The sequence below is a fragment of the Manis pentadactyla genome, chromosome 8 (assembly GCF_030020395.1).
Source record: "Manis pentadactyla isolate mManPen7 chromosome 8, mManPen7.hap1, whole genome shotgun sequence".
Lineage (NCBI taxonomy): Eukaryota > Metazoa > Chordata > Mammalia > Pholidota > Manidae > Manis > Manis pentadactyla.
In genome coordinates, this window is record NC_080026.1 from 67,937,565 (window position 1) to 67,957,660 (window position 20,096).

The 20,096-nt window shown below is 38.9% G+C and overlaps 1 protein-coding gene across 10 annotated transcripts in view; it reads right to left on the reverse strand.

The window, feature by feature from the left end:
* CCSER2 (coiled-coil serine rich protein 2) overlaps positions 1 to 20,096 on the reverse strand; it is a 241,121-nt gene that overhangs the window by 88,966 nt on the left and 132,059 nt on the right. The window contains exon 6 of one of the 10 annotated variants that reach the window (XM_036883925.2): positions 8,905 to 19,602. The exons of the other annotated variants lie outside the window; for them this stretch is intronic. Coding sequence (XP_036739820.2) covers positions 19,581 to 19,602 — 22 coding nt within the window. The 3' untranslated portion in view covers positions 8,905 to 19,580. Of the gene's footprint in view, positions 1 to 8,904; positions 19,603 to 20,096 lie in introns of those variants that run through there. 10 annotated transcript variants of the gene reach the window in all.

Below are 20,096 nucleotides of genomic sequence, written 5' to 3' on the forward strand. Positions count from 1 at the left end.
GGCCAGAAGGGAGTGCCATGATGTATTTAATGCCATGAAGCAGAAGGGCCTGGAACCAAGATTACTTTGTCCGGCAAGATTATCATTTAAATTTGAAGGAGGGATTAAACAATTTCCAGATAAGCAAAAGCTGAGAGAATTGATCTCCCATAAACCATCTCTACAGTCTATTTTGGAGGGACTTCTATAGATGAAAGTGTTCCTAATGTTGAATAGCTGTCACCAGAGGTAATAAAACCACAGTAAAGAAAGTAGAACAGCTAATTATGAAGCAAATGAAAATTAAATTAACTATCCTCAAAGTCAATCAAGGGATAGACAAAAAGTACAGAATTTGATACCTAATATACAAAGAAGGAAGGAGGAAGAAAAAGGAGGAGAAATAGAAAAGAACATTTGAATAGTGTTTGTAACAGCATACTAAGTGAGTCAAGTTAGACTCTTAGATAGTAAGGAAAGTAACCTGGGACCTTTGGTAACCACGAATCTAAAGCCTGAAATGGCAGTAAGTACATACCTATCGATAATCACCCTAAATGTAAATGGACTGAATGCAACAATCAAAAGGCATAGAGTCACTGAATGGATAAAAAAACAAGACCTATCTATATGCTTCTTACAAGAGACTCACCTCAAACCCAAAGACATGCACAGACTAAAAGTCAAGGGATGGAAAAAGATATTTCATGCAAACAATAGGGAGAAAAAAGCAGGTGTGGCAGTACTAGTATCAGACAAAATAGACTTCAAAACAAAGAAAGTAACAAGAGATAAAGAAGGACATTACATAATGATGAAGGCTCAGTCCAAAAAGAGGATACAACCATTACAAATATATATGCAACCAACACAGGAGCACCAGCATATGTGAAACAAATACTAACAGAACTAAAGGAGGAAATAGAATGCAGTGCATTTATTTTAGGAGACTTCAACACACCATTCAATCCAAAGGACAGATCCACCAGACAGAAAATAAGTAAGGACACAGAGGCACTGAACAACACACTAGAACAGATGGACCTAATAGACATCTACAGAACTCTACACCGAAAAGCAACAGCATACATATTCTTCTCAAGTGCACATGGAACATTCTCCAGAATAGACCACATACTAGGCCACAAAAAGAGCCTCAGTAAATTCAAAAAGACTGAAATCCTACCAACCAACTTTTCAGACCACAAAGGCATAAAACTAGAAATAAATTGTACAAAGAAAGCTAAAAGGCTCACAAACACATGGAGGCTTAACTACACGCTCCTAAATAGTCAATGGATCAACAAACAAACTAAAATGGAGATCCAGCAATACATGGAAATGACAACAACAACACAAAGCCCCAACTTCTGTGGGACGCAGCGAAAGCAGTATTAAGAAGAAAGTATATAGCAATCCAGGCATATTTAAAGAAGGAAGAATAAACCCAAACGAATAGTCTAACATCACAATTATCAAAATTGGAAAAAGAAGAACAAATGAGGGCTAAAGTCAGCAGAAGGAGGGACATAATAAAGATCAGAGAAGAAATAAATAGAATAGAGAATAAAACAATAGAAAAAAATCAATGAAACCAAGAGCTGGTTCTTTGAGAAAATAAACAAAACAGATTAGCCTCTAGCCAGACTAATTAAGAGAAAAAGAGAATCAACACACATTAACAGAATCAGAAACGAGAAAGGAATCATCACGACGGACCCAACAGAAATACAAAGAATTATTAGAGACTACTATGAAAACCTATATGCTAAGAAGCTGGAAAACCTTGAAGAAATGGACAACTTCCTAGAAAAATACAACCTTTCAAGACTGACCAAGGAAGAAACACAAAATCTAAACAAACCAATTACCAGCAAAAAAATTGAAGCAGTAATCAAAAAACTACCCAAGAAAAATAACCCCGGGCCAGATGGATTTACCTTGGAATTTCATTAGACATACAGAGAAGATATAATACCCACTCTCCTTAAAGTTTTCCAAAAAATAGAAGAGGAGGGAATACTCCCAAACTCATTCCATGAAGCCATCACCCTACTACCAAAAGCAGGCAAAGACCCCACAAAAAAGAAAATTACAGACCAATATCCCTGATGAGCGTAGACACAAAAATCCTCAAGAAAATATTAGCAAACAGAATTAAGAAATATATCAAAAGGATCATACACGATGACCAAGTGGGATTCATCCCAGGGATGCAAGGATGTTACAACATCTGAAAATCCATCAACATCATCCACCACATCAACAAAAAGAAGGACAAAAACCACATGATTATCTCCATAGATGCTGAAAAAGCACTCGACAAAATTCAACATCTATTCATGATAAAAACTCTCAGCAAAATGGGAATAGAGGGCAAGTACCTCAACATAATAAAGGCCATCTATGATAAACCCACAGCCAACATTATATTGAACAGCAAGAAGCTGAAAGCATTTCCTCTGAGATCGGAAACTAGACAGGAATGCCCACTCTCTCCACTGTTATTTAACATAGTACTGGAGGTCCTAGCCACGGCAATCAGACAAAACAAAGAAATACAAGGAATCCAGATTGGTAAAGAAGAAGTTAAACTGTCACTATTTGCAGATGACATGATACTGTACATAAAAAACCCTAAAGACTCCACCCCAAAACTACTAGAACTGATATCGGAATACAGCAAAGTTGCAGGATACAAAATTAACACATAGAAATCTGTGGCTTTCCTATACACTAACAATAAACTAACAGAAAGAGAAATCAGGAAAATAATTCCATTCCCAATAGCATCAAAAAGAATAAAATACTTAGGAATAAACCTTACCAAGGAAGTGAAAGACCTATATCCTAAAAACTATAAGAAACTCTTAAGAGAAATTAAAGAGGACACTAACAAATGGAAACCCATCCCATGCTCTTGGCTAGGAAGAATTAATAGTCAAAATGACCATTCTGCCCAAAGCAATATACAGATTTGATGCAATCCCTATCAACTTACCAACAACATTCTTCAATGAACTAGAACAAATAGTTCAAAAATTCATATAGAAACACCGAAGACCCCGAATAGCCAAAGCAATCCTGAGAAGGAAGAATAAAGTGGGGGGATCTCGCTCCCCACTTCAAGCTCTACTACAAAGCCACAGTAATCAAGACAGTTCGGTACTGGAACAAGAACAGAGCCACAGACCAGTGGAACAGAGTAGAGACCCCAGATATTAACCCAAACATATATGGTCAATTAATACATGATAAAGGAGCCATGGACATACAATGGGGAAATGACAGTCTCTTCAACAGATGGTGCCAGCAAAACTGGACACCTACATGTAAGAGAATGAAACTGGACCACTCTCTAACCCCATACACAAAAGCAAATTCAAAGTGGATCAGAGACCTGAATGCAAGTCATGAAAGCATAAAACTCTTAGAAAAAAAATAGGTAAAAGTCTCTTGGACATAAACATGAGCAACTTCTTCATGAACGTATCTCCCTGGGCAAGGGAAACAAAAGCAAAAATGAACAAGTGGGACTATATCAAGCTGAAAAGCTTCTGTACAGCAAAGGACACCATCAATAAAACAAAAAGGTGCCCTACAGTATGGGAGAATATATTCATAAATGACTGATCCAATAAAGAGTTGACATACAAAATATACAAAGAGCTCACGTACCTCAACAAACAAAAAGCAAATAATCCAATTAAAAAATGGGCAGAGTCATCATCGAAAAGACAAACAACAACAAATGTTGGCAAGGTTGTGGAGAAAGGGGAACCCTCCTGCACTGCTGGTGGGAATGTAAATTAGTTCAACCATTGTGGAAAGCAGTATGGAGTTTCCTCAAAATGCTCAAAATAGAAATACCATTTGACCCAGGAATTCCACTTCTAGGAATTTACCCTAAGAATGCAGCACTCCAGTTTGAAAAAGACAGATGCAACCCTATGTTTATCGCTGCACTATTTACAATAGCCAAGATATGGAAGGAACCTAAATGTCCATCAGTAGATGAATGGATAAAGAAGATGTGGTGCATATACACAATGGAATATTACTCAGCCATAAGAGAAAAACAGATCCTACCACTCGCAACAACATGGATGGAGCTAGAGGGTATTATGCTTAGTGAAATAAGCCAGGTGGAGAAAGACAAGTACCAAATGATTTCACTCATATGTGGCATATAAGAACAAAGGAAATCTGAAGGAAGAAAACAGCAGCAGAATCACAGAACCCAAGAATGGACTAGCAGTTACCAAAGGGAAAGGGACTGGGGAGGATGGGTGGGAAGGGAGAGATAAGGGTGGGGAAAAAGAAAGAGGGCATTACGATTAGCATGTATAGTGCATGGAGAGCACGGGGAGGGTTGTGCAACACAGAGAAGACAAGTAGTGATTTTATAGCATCTTACTACGCAGATAGATGTGGGGTATGTTGGGGGGACTTGGTGAAGGGGGGAGCCTAGTAAATATAATGTTCTTCATGTACTTGTAGATTAATGATACCAAAATAATAAATAAATAAATAAATAAACAAACATGACAATATATAGAACTGAAAGGAATCAAAAATAATTGGTGTGTGGGCATGTAATGTTTACAGAAATTGTTTTTTAAAATTCATGATATCCCACTTGGTGTAAGCAGCAGAATAACAGTCTAATTGCAGCACACTCATCATGCAAATGATTGAAATATTGTACAGGACACATTACGTTTCTATAAGTTTTGGTTGTATTATAATTAACTAAATAATATTCAATTCACTTTGTTTATTTTCTATATTTTCTTCAAAATAATTTAAGTATAAGAAATAAAAAATTACAGATATGTAAAAAAAAATGGGCAGAGGAGCTGAACAGACAGTTCTCCAAAGAAGAAATTCAGATAGCCAACAGACACATGAAAAGATGCTCCACATTGCTAGTCATCAGAGAAATGCAAATTAAAACCACAATGAGATATCACCTCACCACCATCCAAAAGACAAACAACAAATATTGGCCAGGTTGCGGAGAAAGGGGAACCCTCCTACACTGCTGGTGGGAATGTAAATTAGTTCAACCATTGTGGAAAGCAGTATGGAGGTTCTTCAAAAAGCTCAAAATAGAAATACCATTTGACCCAGTAGTGATTCCACTTCTAGGAATTTACCCTAAGAATGCAGCAGCCCAATTTGAAAAAGACAGATGCACCCCTATGTTTATCCAGCACTATTTACAATAGCCAAGAAATGGAAGCAACCTAAGTGTCTATCAATAGATGAATGGATAAAGAAGATGTGGTACATATACACAATGGAATATTATTCAGCCATAAGAAGAAAACAAATCCTACCATTTGCAACAACATGGATGGAGCTAGAGGGTATTATGCTTAGTGAAATAAGCCAGGTGGAGAAAGACAAGTACCAAATGATTTCACTCATATGTGGAGTATAAGAACAAAGAAAAACTGAAGGAACAAAACAGCAACAGAATCACAGAACCCACGAATGGACTAACGGTTACCAAAGGGAAAGGGACTGCTGGGCACGAGGGGTGGGAAGGGAGGAGTAAGGGCAGGTAAAAAGAAAGGGGGCCTTACGATTAGCATGTATAATGTGGGGGAGGGGCATAGGGAGGGATGTGCAACACCGAGAAGACAAGTAGTGAGTCTACAGCATCGTACTACATTGATGGACAGTGACTGTAATGGGGTTTGTGGGGGGGGGACTTGATGAAGGGGGGAATCTAGTAATCAAAATGTTCTTCATGTAATTGTAGATTAATGATAATAAAAAAAGAAAAGGCAGTATAAGCAGAGTCAGTAACAATATTGAGAGGACTTGGGAAATCCTGTGAAGCTTGCACTACAGCATATAATTCATTTTGTTGTGCGGCTGAAGTTAAAGACGTTTGAAAAGTCTGTGATAAACAGAACAAGCTGTAAAGGCTGCCTTAAAAGATTTTGTGCCATCTGTAAAACAATTAATAGTATTTAACAGTGGATTGAGAGAAGGTTTTTGAGGAAGGGTCCATTGATGGTGCTGAAGTGTAGCCTCAACCTAGACTCTTGCAGTTGCCCATGGCTTTCCTCAGTTCCTCGCATCCAAGGAGATGCCTCTGAAAGGGAATCCTGGCCTCCAGTCAGGTGACTTTCCCGGCTCCCAAGGGAAACAGGGGTTCCACTGACAGAAATGCAGGGGAACCTGTCACTTGAGACTTTGAGAATGGCAGTTGGGCTAGTCCCATTTAAGTGGCTCAATGAGCGCCCGACGTTGTGTGCCATAGACGGCTTCCTTCTATAAGGACAGTGAAAGAAAAGGCAGGCTTGGATGCCAATACTCACCTCTGAAGTTATCCCAGACAAGCCCCCAAAGATGATGTCGGGGTTCTTGTTTGCAGAGTTGAAGAATGATCTTAGTAAACATCCAAGGTCGGAGAGCCAGGGAGAGGCTTTTATTTAGAGATAAAGTAAGATGACAGAGCTCCTGGCTTATGCCAGGAGGGGATAAGAGAACCCTGTGCACATAATTTTGACAAATTGTAAGGCTATTTAACATTCCTTGAGGAAGTACTTGCCACTGAAAGCTTTCTGAAGGAGCTTGTAAATTTAAGGAGGGTACAGTAAAAGCAAACTTTTCCCTATCTGCCATAGCTAAAGGAATTGTAAAAAAACAATCTTTAAGATCAATGATAGCCATGTCCCAGTTGTTTGGAATCATAGCTGGTGAAGGGATGCCTTATTGTAAAGGTCCCATAGGTTTAACGACATATTAATTTGTCTTAAGTCATGTAAGAGTCTCCATTTTCCTGACTTCTTCTTTATAACAAATACAGGGGAATTTCACAGGCTTGTGGAAAATTCTAATCTATTCAACTGAAGCTGTTCTTGAACTAATGTGTGTAAGGCTGCCAGTTTTTTCTTTGTTGAGGGGCCACTGATCCACCCAAACAGGTACAGGGATAATATTCTCCTGTCTGTGAGCCTTTCTAAAATCACTTAATACATTAGTCCAATCAGCTTGTTTGAGGGTTCCTTGTGGAGGCAACCAGTAACAATGTTCTTTAATATATTTATGAAATTGTGCAAAATATTTTTTTAGAAATTTACACTCCTGATGTTTTTAGGAGAGCATGGAGTAATTTTAAGTAATCCTCTGGATTATCTGCTTAAGTTTCATGTTGGCCCATTATAGTGTCCCTGACGTCTCGATCCTCTCCTTACATACACTTTCCCAGGAGTCTTACTGGATTGATGATCTTCAGGAGCTTTCCACTCTGAGGGCCCTGTTTAGGTGCCACTTGTCAGCTCCCCCTGCCTCTGACCTGCAGACTTGGAGGGAATGAGACAGAATGCTGAAGATCTGAAAGGTCAACCAGGGGACTCAAGGTGTCATAGCCCAAGAGTAATGCCGAAAGGCTCTCCTCATATTGATTAACCAAATGAACTTAAATATCTAAAGAATTCTGAGTAGGGGGTTCAACACATGATCAGCACACAATCATTATCTAACCTTGAGTTTAGCCCTAGGGCATGACGCTCCTCAAGGATACCAAAACCATGTGAGGGCAGTCACGAGTTGTAGGAACTGTTTTAGTTGTAAACATTCTGTTTTTGATCACACATCAAGAGTTCTAGGAAAAACAATCAAGTCATATGTATTTGTACATTTGATTTATTTTCTACTTGATTTATGTATTAATCCCATTAATCCAGCAATTAGACAACACTACAAACTAACAAAACCTAACAGACATCTACAAAACATCTATAGAAATTAAATTAGTAAAAAAAAAAAATTGCTGAAAAGAAAAGCCAAGGCTAAATATCTTCACTACTGAATTGTACACATATTCAATAAGGAATAAAATCCTTCACAGGAGACAATTAAAGATGGCAGGTGAGAGATGAGACAGAAACCTCCTCCCAAAACCATATATAATATGAAAATACCGCAAATATATCAAATCATGGAAGATCAACAGGAAAGAAGGCTGTGACAGATGATCTACACCTGGGGAAACCAGCCGACCTCAAGAAAAAAGGTAAAGTACCAAAGCCATGATCCGGAGGGACCCAAGCCCTTCCCCTCCCCAGCTCATCAGAGGGAGCAAGAGAAACGGAGCAGGGAGGGGGTGGATGCCTAGGACTGCTGAATATGCAGCCCTGGGTATCTGCTCTGGGGGCATGAACCTGCATTACATGACACTCTGAAGATTAATGGGGTTGGAAGTTAACAATGGTGGAATAGTTGTAAAGACTGAGATTCAAGCCACTTGTGGAAAACAGGGATCCACATAAGGCTGCTCTGGGACAAAAGAAAGGTGGGCAGTCTGAGAGTCTTCCTAACATGGAGAGAGCTGCTAAAGGGGCAAGGATTGCACAAAGCTTGCTGCTCAAGAGAAAGGACAGGTGGACAAAATTGTCCAGGTGCACTCTGCCCAAGCAGGTTGGGAACTTTCAGGAGCTTCAGGAGCTCCATAACCCTGGCTGGCAATGCAGTTCCAAGGTTCCCCACTGTGATACGCAGCCTGCTGCACCTTCCTCCCAGCAGGAACAGTTCGTAAACTGTCTGCACCCACCAGTACACCAGGAAAGCCAGATGGCGGTGCTGCCTATGGCAGTTGCAAGTACAAAGCACAGAGGCTTCCTCCTGCATGCTTGGCCCACTGGCCCTTGCAGTGGAGACAGGCACTGCAGCTGGGAAGCAGGAAGGAGCTCTTTCCTCCAGACAGGCACCAGAGTTGCTCGCCTGCAACCCCCGCCATCACTCCATAAGATGAACAGCTCCAGAGAGTTAAGCTTCTGGGAAGTAGAGGGTGCCACATGCAAATATGAAATGTCAAAGGAACCTGAATTAAACCAAAATCCAACAAACACCAGAAAGAGGGCCAGGTAAAACTAAACTAATCAATCTTCCTGAAAAAGATTAAAAAAAAAAAAAAATTCCTAAACATGCTCATGGAGCTAAAGAAAAATATTCAAGAACCCAGGGAGTTATTCAGGAATGATATACAAATGTTGATGAATATAGTACTGGAAATGAAACATACAATAGAGGGATTTAAAAGGACATTAGATGAAGTAGGGGAAGCAGTAAATAAAATACAAATTGCAGAACAGGAAGACAAAGAAGCTGAGGCACACAGAGAATAATGGATCTCTAGGAATCAAAGAATATTAAGAGAACTGTGTGACCAATCTAAACAGAACAATATTTGTACTAAAGGGATACTAGAAGAAGAAAGAGAACAATGGATAGAACGTGTCTGAGGAAGTAACTGCTAAAAAATTCCCCATTCTGAGGAAGGAGATAGTCTCTCAGGCAATGGAGGTGCATAGATTTCCCAACCCAAAGGACCCAGAAGACAACAAGACATATAATAAATAAAATGGCAAAGATCAAGGATAAAGACAGAGTATTAAAAACAGCCAGAGAGAATAATAATATCACATACAAAGGAAAACCATCAGGCTATCATCAGATTTCTCAACAGAAACCTTATAGGCCAGAAGGGGGTGGCATGATATATTCCATGCAATGAAGCAGAAGGGCCTAAAACCAAGAATACTCTCCCCAGCAAGATTATCATTTAATTTGAAGGAGGAATTAAGCAATTTCCAGATAAGCAAAAGCTGAGAGAATTTACCTCCCATAAAACATCCCTACAGCATATTTTAGAAGGACTACTATAGATAGAACTGTTCCTATGGCTAAATAGCTGTCACCAGAGGAAATAAAACCACAGTAAAGAAAGTAGAACAATTAATTACTAAGCAGATGCAAAATCAAATCAACTACCCCTAAAGCCAGTCAAGGGATAGACAAAGAATACCAAATATAATACCTAATATGCAGAGAATGGAGTAGGAAAAAAAGGAGAAAAAAGAAAAAAAGAATCTTTAGATTGTGCTTGCAATAGCATATTAAGTGAGTTATATTAGATTGTTAGATAATAAGGAAGTTAACCTCGAAGCTTTGGCAATCACGAATCTAAAGCCTGCAATGGCAGCAAGTACATACTATCGATAATCACCCTATATGTAAATGGCCAGAATACACCAATAAAGAGACATAGTCACTGAATGAATAAAAAAAAACAAGATGCATCTATATGCTGCCTACAAGAGACTCACTTTAAACCCAAAGACATACACAGACTAAAGTGTAGGGATTGAAAAATAAAAGATATTTCTTGTACTAATAGAGAGGAAAAAAGAAGGAGGTAGAGTATATGTATCAAAAAAAAGAAACTTCAAAACAAAGAAAGTCATAAGAGACAAAGAAGGATATGACATAATGATAAAGGGGTCATTCTAACAAGAGGATATAACAATTATAAATACTTATTAGACACCTAAGACACGAGCACCTACACATGTGAAATAAATACTACCAGAATTAAAAAGGGAAATAGAATGGAATACATTCATTTCAGGAGACTTCAACACACCACTCAATGCAAAGGATAGAGCAACCAGACAGAATATAAGTAAGGAGATGGAGGCACTGAACAACACATTAGAACAGATGGACCTAATAGACATCTATAGAACACTCCACCCCAAAGCAGCAGAATACATATTATTCTCAAGTGCACATGCAACATTTTGAAGAACATGCCATATTCTAGGCCACAAAAAGAGCCTCAGTAAATTCAAAAAGATGGAAATTGTACCAACCCCCTTCTCAGACCACAAAGGTATGAAACTGGAAATTAATTACACAAAGAAAACAAAAAGCCTACAAACACATGGAGGCATAACAACATGCTCCTAAATAATCAATGGAACAATAACCAGATAAAAACAGAGATCAAGCAATATATGGAGACATATGACAACAATGACACAGCACTGCAAAAATCTGTGGGATGCAGTGAAGGCCATGCTAAGAGGAAAGTATAGTGCCATGAAGGCTTACCTCAGGAAAGAAGAACAATCCCAAATAAACAGTCTAAACTCACAATTAATGAAACTAGAGAAAGGACAACAAATGAGGCCCAAAGTCAGCAGAAGGAGGGGCATAATAAAGATTAGAGCAGAAATAAATAAAATTGAGAATAAAACAATAGTAAGAATCAATGAAAGCAGCAGCTGCTTCTTCAAGAAAATAAACAAAATTTACAACCCCCAGCAAGAATTATGAAGAAAAAAAGAGAGTCTACATACATAAACAGAATCAGAAATGAGAAAGGAAAAATCACTACGGATACCATAGAAATACAAAGAATTATTAGAGAATATAATGAAAAATTATATGCCAACGAACTACATAACCTACAAGAATGGACAACTTTCTAGAAAAATACAACCATCCGAGGTTGACCCAGAAAGAAACAGAAAATCTGATAGACCAATTACCATCAATGATATTGAATTGGTAATTTAAAAAACTACCTAAGAACAAAACCCCTGAAACAGGTGGTTTCAATGCTGAAGTTCATCAAACATTTCGTGAAGACTTAATACCCATCCTCCTTAACGTTTTCCAAGAAGTGGAAGAGGAGGGAGTACTTCCAAACTCATTCTATGAGGCCAGCATCACTCTAATACCAAAACCAGGCAAAGACACCACAAAAAAAGAAAATTGTAGACCTAAATACCTGATGAATATACATGTAAAAATACTCAACAAAATATCAGCAAATCAAAATAAAAAATACATCAAAAAGATCATCCATCATGATCAAGTAGGATTTATTCCAGGGATGCAAGGATGGTACAATATTAGAAAATCCATCAACATCATCCACCACATCAACAAAAAGAAGGACAAAAACCACATAACCATCTCCATAGATGCTGAAAAAGCATTCAACAAAATTCAACATCCAACTCATGATAAAAACTCTCAACCAAATGGGTATAGAAGGCAAGTACCTCAATATAAGAAAGGCCATATATGACAAACCCATAGCCAACATCATACTTAACAGCGAGAAGCTGAATGCTTTTCATTTAAGATTGGGAATAAGACAAGGATGCCCACCCTCCCCACATTTATTTAACATAGTTCTAGAGATCCTAGCCATGGCAATCAGACAACACCAAGAAATAAAAGGCATCCAGATTGGTAAGGAAGAAGTCAAACTGTCACTGTTTGCAGATGACATAATATTGTACATTAAGAAACCCTAAAGAATCCACTCTGAAACTATTAGAACCAATTTCTGAATTCAGCAAAGTTGTAGGATACAAAATCAATACCCAGAAATCTGTTGCATCCCTACATACTAATGATGAAGTAGCAGAAAGAGAAATCAGGAAAACAATTCTATGTACAATTGCATCAAAAAGAATAAAACACCTAGGAATAAACCTAACCAAGGAAGTGAAAGATGTATAACCTAAAAACTACAAGACACTCTTAAAAGAAATTAAAGAGGGCACTAATAAATGGAAATTCACCCCATGCTCTTGGGTAGGAAGAATTAATATTGTCAAAATGACCATCCTGCTTAAAGCAATCTACAGATTCAATGCAATCCTTATCAAAATAACAACAGCATTCTTCAACAAACTGGAGAAAATAATTCTAAAATTCATATGGAACCACAAAAGACCCCAACTAGTCAAAGCAATAATGAGAAGGAAGAACAAAGCTGGGGGGATTACATCCCCAACTTAAAGCTCTACTATAAAGCTACAATATTCTAAACAATTTCATACTGGCATGTGAACAAACCCATATGCGAATGGAATAGAACAGAGAGCCCTGATATAAACCCAAACATATACACCCAATTAATAAATGACAAATGAGCCATGGATATAGAATTAGGAAATGACAGCCTCTTCAACAACTGGTGTTGGCAAAACTGGACAGCCACATGTAAGAGAATGAAACTGGATTATTGTCTAACCCCATACACAAAAGTAAACTCGACACGGATCAAAGACCTGAATGTAAGTCTTGAAACCATAAAACTCTCAGAAGAAAAAATAGGCAAACATCTCTTGAATACAAACATGAGCAATTTATCCCTGAATGCATCTCCTTGGACAGGGGAAACAAAAGCAAAAATGAACAAATGAGACTACATCAAACTAAAAAGCTCTATACAGCAAAGGACACCATCAGCCGAACAAAAAGGAATCCTATGGTATGGGAGAATATATTTTTAAACGACATATCTAACAAGGGTTTAACATCCAAAATATATAAAGAACTCACATGCCTCAACACCCATAAAGCTAATAACTGTATTAAAAAGTGAGTGGAGGATATGAAGAGACACTTCTCCAAGGAAGAAATTCAGATGGCCAAGAGGCACATGATAAGATGCTCCCTATTGCTAAATATCAGGGAAATGCAAATTAAAACAACACTGAGGGGATTTCTCAAGATGGTGGCATGAGTACGGTGGTGGAAATCTCCTCCCCAAACCATGTATACTTTGAAAATACAGCAAATACAACTATTCCTAAAAGAGTGACCAGAAGATACGGTACAAAGCCAGGCTACATCTACATCTGCAAGAACTCACCATCTCATGAAAAGGGTAAGACACACAGCTGTGACCCAGCAGGACCCAAGCACTGCCCCAACCCCAGCTCACTGGCGGGAGGAAAAGAATCTGAGTGTGGAGAGAGTGGAAGCACAGGACTGCTAAATAACCAGCCGTAGTAATCTGGACTGGGAGCACAGACACACATTGCATCATGTACTGGACATTAGAGAACTGGAAAAGCAAAATCTGAGACTAAGACTGCAAACAGGTTCCACAGCTGGCTGCACTGGGACAAAAGAAAAGCGGGGCTTTAAAAGTCTTAAAGGGGCAAAGGTTTAATGGTGGACAAAATCGTCCTGGCACACTCAGTCCATCAGGCTGCAAAACTTAAGGAACTTCAGGTGCCCTAAACCCCTGGGTGGCAACGCAGCTCAGAAGCCCCTAACGGCGATGAGCAGCCTGCCGTTCAGTCCCTGCTACCGACACTTCAAGTGAACCAGTTGACCCGCCATTGCTGCAGAGCAACTGGGGAGCATCCCGGCCCACAGCAACCACAGAGAGGCTTTGCCTAACGCACCTAACCAGGCCATACCTAGAGGCTGCCCCCTGCCTACCGTGGACTGACACAGACAGCGGAGACTGGCACAGAGTCCGAAAGGCACAAAGGGGCTTTTCCTCTAACCAGCACAGGCAGAGGAAACTGGCACAGAGTCTGGGAGGCACGTAGGGGCTTTGTTGGGGCGAACATGCGCTGCCCACCTGCAACCACAGCCACTGCCCCAGGCATTCCCAAGGGCTGCCACGCTCATGGCAGCCCAGGGAATCAATCCAGAGGCTGCTCCCTGTGTGTGGTTGCCTGAAACAGGCAGCGAAGACCAGTGCAGAGTCCAGAAAGCACAAAGGGGGACCATACTCAGGGGAGAACACATGTCGCTCACCTGCGATCCCCGCCTAGGCCAACCCAAGGGCCGCCCTGCCCATGGCAGTTTAGGGGATTAACCCTGAGGCTGCTCCCTATGTGTAGTTGACCGGCACAGCAGCAGAGAAGGGCAAGGCGACTGGCAAGCAGGAAAGGACTTTGTTCTCCCAGCTGACACACGCGCCACTGGCCGGCAATCACTTCCATTGCCATGAAAAGGCAGAAGAACTTATTCAGTCTAAAATCCCTCAAATACCAGAGAGAGGGCCTGGTGAGACCGCAATTACCAATCTTCCTGAAAAAGAATTCAAAATAAAAGTTATAAGCATGTTGATGGAGCTACAGAGAAATATGCAAGAGCTAAGGGATGAATTCCAGAGGGAGATAACAGAAATGAAACAAACAATGGAAGGATTTAAGAGCAGACAGGATGAGGTGCAAGAGACTGTTAATGGAATAGAAATCAGAGAACAGGAATACAGAGAAGCTGAGGCAGAGAGAGATGAAAGGACCTCTGGGAATTAAAGAATATTAAGAGTACTGTGTGACCAATCCAAACAGAACAATATTTGCATTATAGGGGTACCAGAAGAAGAAGAGAGAGAAAAAGGGGTACAAAGTGTCTTTGAAAAAATAATTGCTGAAAACTTCCCCAATCTTGGGAAGGAAATAGTCTCTCAGCCTTTGGAAGTCCACAGATCTCGCAACACAAGGGACTCAAGGAGGACAACACCAAGACATATAATAATTAAAACGGCAAAGATTATAGTCAAGGAAAGCATATTAAAAGCAGCCAGAGTGAGAAAAAAGATCACCTACAAAGGAAAACCCAGCAGGCTATCATCAGACTTCTCAACAGAAACCTTACAGGCCAGAAGAGAATGGCATGATATATTGAATGCAATGAAACAGAAGGGCTTTGAACCAAGAATACTGTATCCAGGAAGATTATCATTTAAATTTGAAGGAGGGATTAAACAATTCCCAGATAAGCAAAAGTTGAGGGAATTCACCTCCCACAAATCATCTCTACAGTGTATTTTAAAGGGACTGTTCTAGATGGAAGTGCTCCTAAGGCTAAACAGATGTCACCAGAGAACCACAGCAAAGAAAGCAGACCAAACAAATACTAACTAAATGCAAAATAAAATCAGCTATCCACAAAATCAGTCAAGGGAAACACAAAAGAGTACAGAATAAAACACCTAACATATAAAGAGTGGAGGAAGAATAAAAAGAAGGGAGAGAAATAAAGAATCATCAGACTGTGTTTATAATAGCATAATAAGTGAGTTAAGCTAGATGGTAAGATAGTAAAGCAGCTATCCATGAAACTTTGGTAACCACGAATCCAAAGCCTGCAATGGCAATAAGTACACAAGGATGGTACAACATTCAAAAATTCATCAACATCATCCACTACATAAACCAAAAGGACAAAAACCACATGATTTCCATAGATGCTGAAAAAGCATTTGACAAAACTCAACATCCAATTCATGATAAAAACTCTCAACAAAATGGGTACAGAAGGCAAGTACCTCAATGTAATAAAGGCCATATATGACAAACCCACAGCTAACATCATACTTAACAGTGAGAAGCTGAACGCTTTCCCCCTAAGATTAGGAACAAGACAAGGATGCCCACTCTCCCCACTTTTATTCTACATAGTACTGGAAGTCCTAGCCATGGCAATCAAACAACACAAAGAAATAAAAGGCATCCAGATTGGTAAGGAAGAAGTTAAACTGTCCCTGTTTGCAGACGACATGATATTGTACATAAGAAACCCTAAAGACTCCACTCCAACACTACTAGAACTAATATCTGAATTCAGCAAAGTTGCAGGATACAAAATTAATACACAGAAAGCTGTTGCAGTCCTATATACTAATGATGAACTAGGAGAAAGAGGAATCAGGAAAACAAATCCATTCATAATTGCATCAAAAAGAATAAAATACCTAGGAATAAACCTCACGAAGGAAGTGAAAGACCTATACCCTGAAAACTACAAGACACTCTTAAGAGAAATTAAAGAGGACACTAATAACTGGAAATTCATCCCATTCTCTTGGCTAGGAAGAATTAATATTGTCAAAATGGCCATCTGGCCTAAAGCAAACTATAGATTCAATGCAATCCCTATAAAATGCCAATAGCATTCTTCAACAAACTGGAACAAATAGTTCTAAAATTCATATGGAACCACAAAAGACCCCGAATAGCCAAAGCAATCCTGAGAAGGATGAATAAAGCAGGGGGGATCTCACTTCCCAACTTCAAGTTCTACTACAAAGTCACAGGAATCAAGACAATTTGGTACTGGCACAAGAACAGACTCACAGACCAGTGGTACAGAACAGAGAGTTCAGGTATTAACACAAGCATATATGGTTAATTAATATGTGATAAAGGAGCCACGGATATACAATGGGGAAATGACAGCCTCTTCAACAGCTGGAGTTGGTAAAATTGGACAGCTACATGTAAGAGAATGAAACTGGATTATTGTCTAACCCCATATACAAAAGTAAACTCGAAATGGATCAAAGACCTGAATGTAAGTCATGAAACCCAGGAACTCTTAAAACAAAAACACAGGCAAAAATCTCTTGAACATAAACATGAGCAACTTCTCCATGAACATATGTTCCCGGGCAAGGGAAACAAGAGCAAAAATGAACAACTGTGACTCTATCAAACTAAAAAAGCTTCTGTAAAGCAAAGGGCACCATCAGTAGAACAAAAAGGCACCCTATAGTATGGGAAAATATATTCATAGATGACATATCGAGAAAGGCTTGACATCCAAAATATATAATAAAGAGCTCATGCACCTCAACAAACAAAAAGCAAATAAGCCAAGTAAAAAATGGGCATAGGATCTGAACAGACACTTCTCCAAAGGAGAAATTCAGATGGCCAACAGGCACGTGAAAAGATGCTCCACATCGCTAATCATCAGGGAAATGCAAATTAAAACCACAATGAGATATCACCTCACACCAGTAAGAATGGCCACCATCCAAAAGACAAACAACAACAAATGTTGGCGAGGCTGTGGAGAAAGGGGAACCCTCCTACACTGCTGGTGTGATTGTAAATAAGTTCAACCATTGTGGAAAGCAGTATGGAGATTACTCAAAAAACTCAAAATAGAAATGCCATTTGACCCAGGAATTCCATGCCTAGGAATTTACCTTAAGAATGCAGGGGCCCAGTGTGAAAAAGACATATGCACCCCTATGCTTATCGCAGCACTGTTTACAATAGCCAAGAAATGGAAGCAACCTAAGTGTCCATCGGTAGAATGGATAAAGAAGAGGTGGTACATATACACAGTGGAATATTATTCAGCCATAAGAAGAAAACAAATCCTACCATTTGCAACAACATGGATGGAGCTTGAGGGTATTATGCTCAGTGAAATAAGCCAGGTGGAGAATGACAAGTACCAGATGATTTCACTCACCTGTGGCATATAAGAACAAAGAAAAACTGAAGGAGCAAAACAGCAGCAGACTCACAGAACCCAAGAATGGACTAACAGTTACCAAAGAGAAAGGGACTGGGGAGGATAGGTGGGAAGGGAGGGATAAAGGGGAAAACGGGCATTATGATTAGCACACTTAATGTGAGGGAGGGTATGGGAAAGGCAGTATAGCACAGAGAAGACAAGTAGTGATTCGGTAGCATCTTACTATGCTGATGGACAATGACTGCAATGGTGGTTTGTGGGGGACTTGATTATATGGGTGAATGTTAATAGCCACAATGTTGTTCATGTGAAACTTTTATAAGAATGTCTATCAATGATACCTTAAAAGAAAAACAGAAATTCAGAGCTAGCTTTGCAACACTAAAAATTTTTTTCAAGAGAAACTGTAAGTCCCAATTTTTCTGTAAAATTTCTCCATTTTTTAAGTGTTGTAATGAATTCAAAAGAATAATAAAAGCACACTGTGAACCAAACAAAATACCTGAGTGAATTGCTAGCTTCTGTGGTCTGAGAGAGGCTGGCAAAAAAAATACCCAAAAAACCTAATTTAAGTTTAACTTGTTCATTCCCACATTCATTTGATCAAAGAATCTCTCTTTTCTACACCTACTAACATCCAGGAATATAATTTCTGGAAAATGCTGCTTAACTTTTCTGAGAGATAACTAATCAGCCTCAGCTTGATCATTCCCAGGGACAGAGATGACTACCTCCAGGTAATTCGTCCATTTTGGATAGTCTGATTAATAGTCTCACTTCAAATTGAAATTTGCCACTTTTTATTTTAAATGCATAGATAGTTTTGCTACCTAAAGATCACATCTACTGTTTTATACAGGTTTTCACGTCTTTTTTTCCATCTTAACACTCATCATTCTCCTATAGAAACTACTCCTCTGCCATCTCTCTAGACATACTTACCAGCTTAATATAGTAGCTTCCTTTATACACTACTATCCTAGACAAAAACCAGTTGCTGCGTGCTCCTAGAGTGCTGTGTACACCACTTTATTGGAGCATCCATCATCACTGCGTTGCACTGACACTGTATTATAACGAACAATCTACATACCTGTCTATCCCACAGAGTCAGTAGTAGCCTGGCAGCTGGAAGCATCTACTACTCATCTTTCTATATGATGGAAAAGGCACATAAATCTTCTACCTAAGTGATAATTGCAATAATTTCAACTGTTCCGTTGGAACAGGCAGTGCATAATTCTTTTTATCTTCCTCAAACAATGCTCCAAGAAACCAATACTAATTCCTATATTTCAATTCATACTATTCCCAAATTCATTCCAGCTTGAAAATTTAGCACAGAGTTCAACATACTGATTCTCAATGAATTTTTATTAAATGGATGAATAGACTTTATCTGAAGTATAAGCAATGGTTCATGTTTTAGTTAGGCTTCTAATTTTTCAGAAGTTGGGCTTAAATTTACCTTCTCATAAACCAACCATCAAAGATGAGGGAAGCATACCATTCATTAGTTGCAATGAAGACTACCTTTCATCAGACTCTTGCCTGATAGTGCCAACTCAAATCCTTACAAAAGCCCAGATAGGAGAAACAGATTGGCCAAAGTAATGCTTGGAAAGATATGTGGCTTCATGCATTCTTCCAGATCTTCTAACTTTTATCCTTGCATCAAACTATACCAACAGAAAGATCTTAAGCTGGACCTGATCATTTCCCGACCACTGCAGAACTGCCTTTCTTTACTTGGACTAGAGCTCTTTGTAGCCCGCACTGAAGAACATAAGTAAAAAAGAAGCTTAAGGAACTTATCAATATTTCAACTTCAGGAAGCTGAAACATGCCCAGTATGTGACAAGGTACTCTTATAAGAATTCACACAATGCAATTTATCTCAGGTTTCGGTAAAATAAAAGCAAATAAATTCAGTAGAATCACATTCTTTATCTTATGTAAATTATAAATCTTGTAATGGATCAAGTTTTTTTGTTCTTTTCTTTTGCTACAACAAATGTTAGAGCTAAACTTTTTTCTTACTTCAAGAACTATTTGTATGTGTCCCTTCCATTATTTCTTTATCCCAATTTTATTACTTGTAATGTAAATATGCTCCAAAATGACCTCAAATCCCTAGTGGAATGAGATGAGAGAGTGAAAGGAAAAAATTAATAATAATTACCATTAGGTGCCTGCTGTAAGCCAAATACTACTCTAAAACCTTTTATCCCTGACCTTTAAGTACTGAAAGGAAGATAGGCTTTACAGAT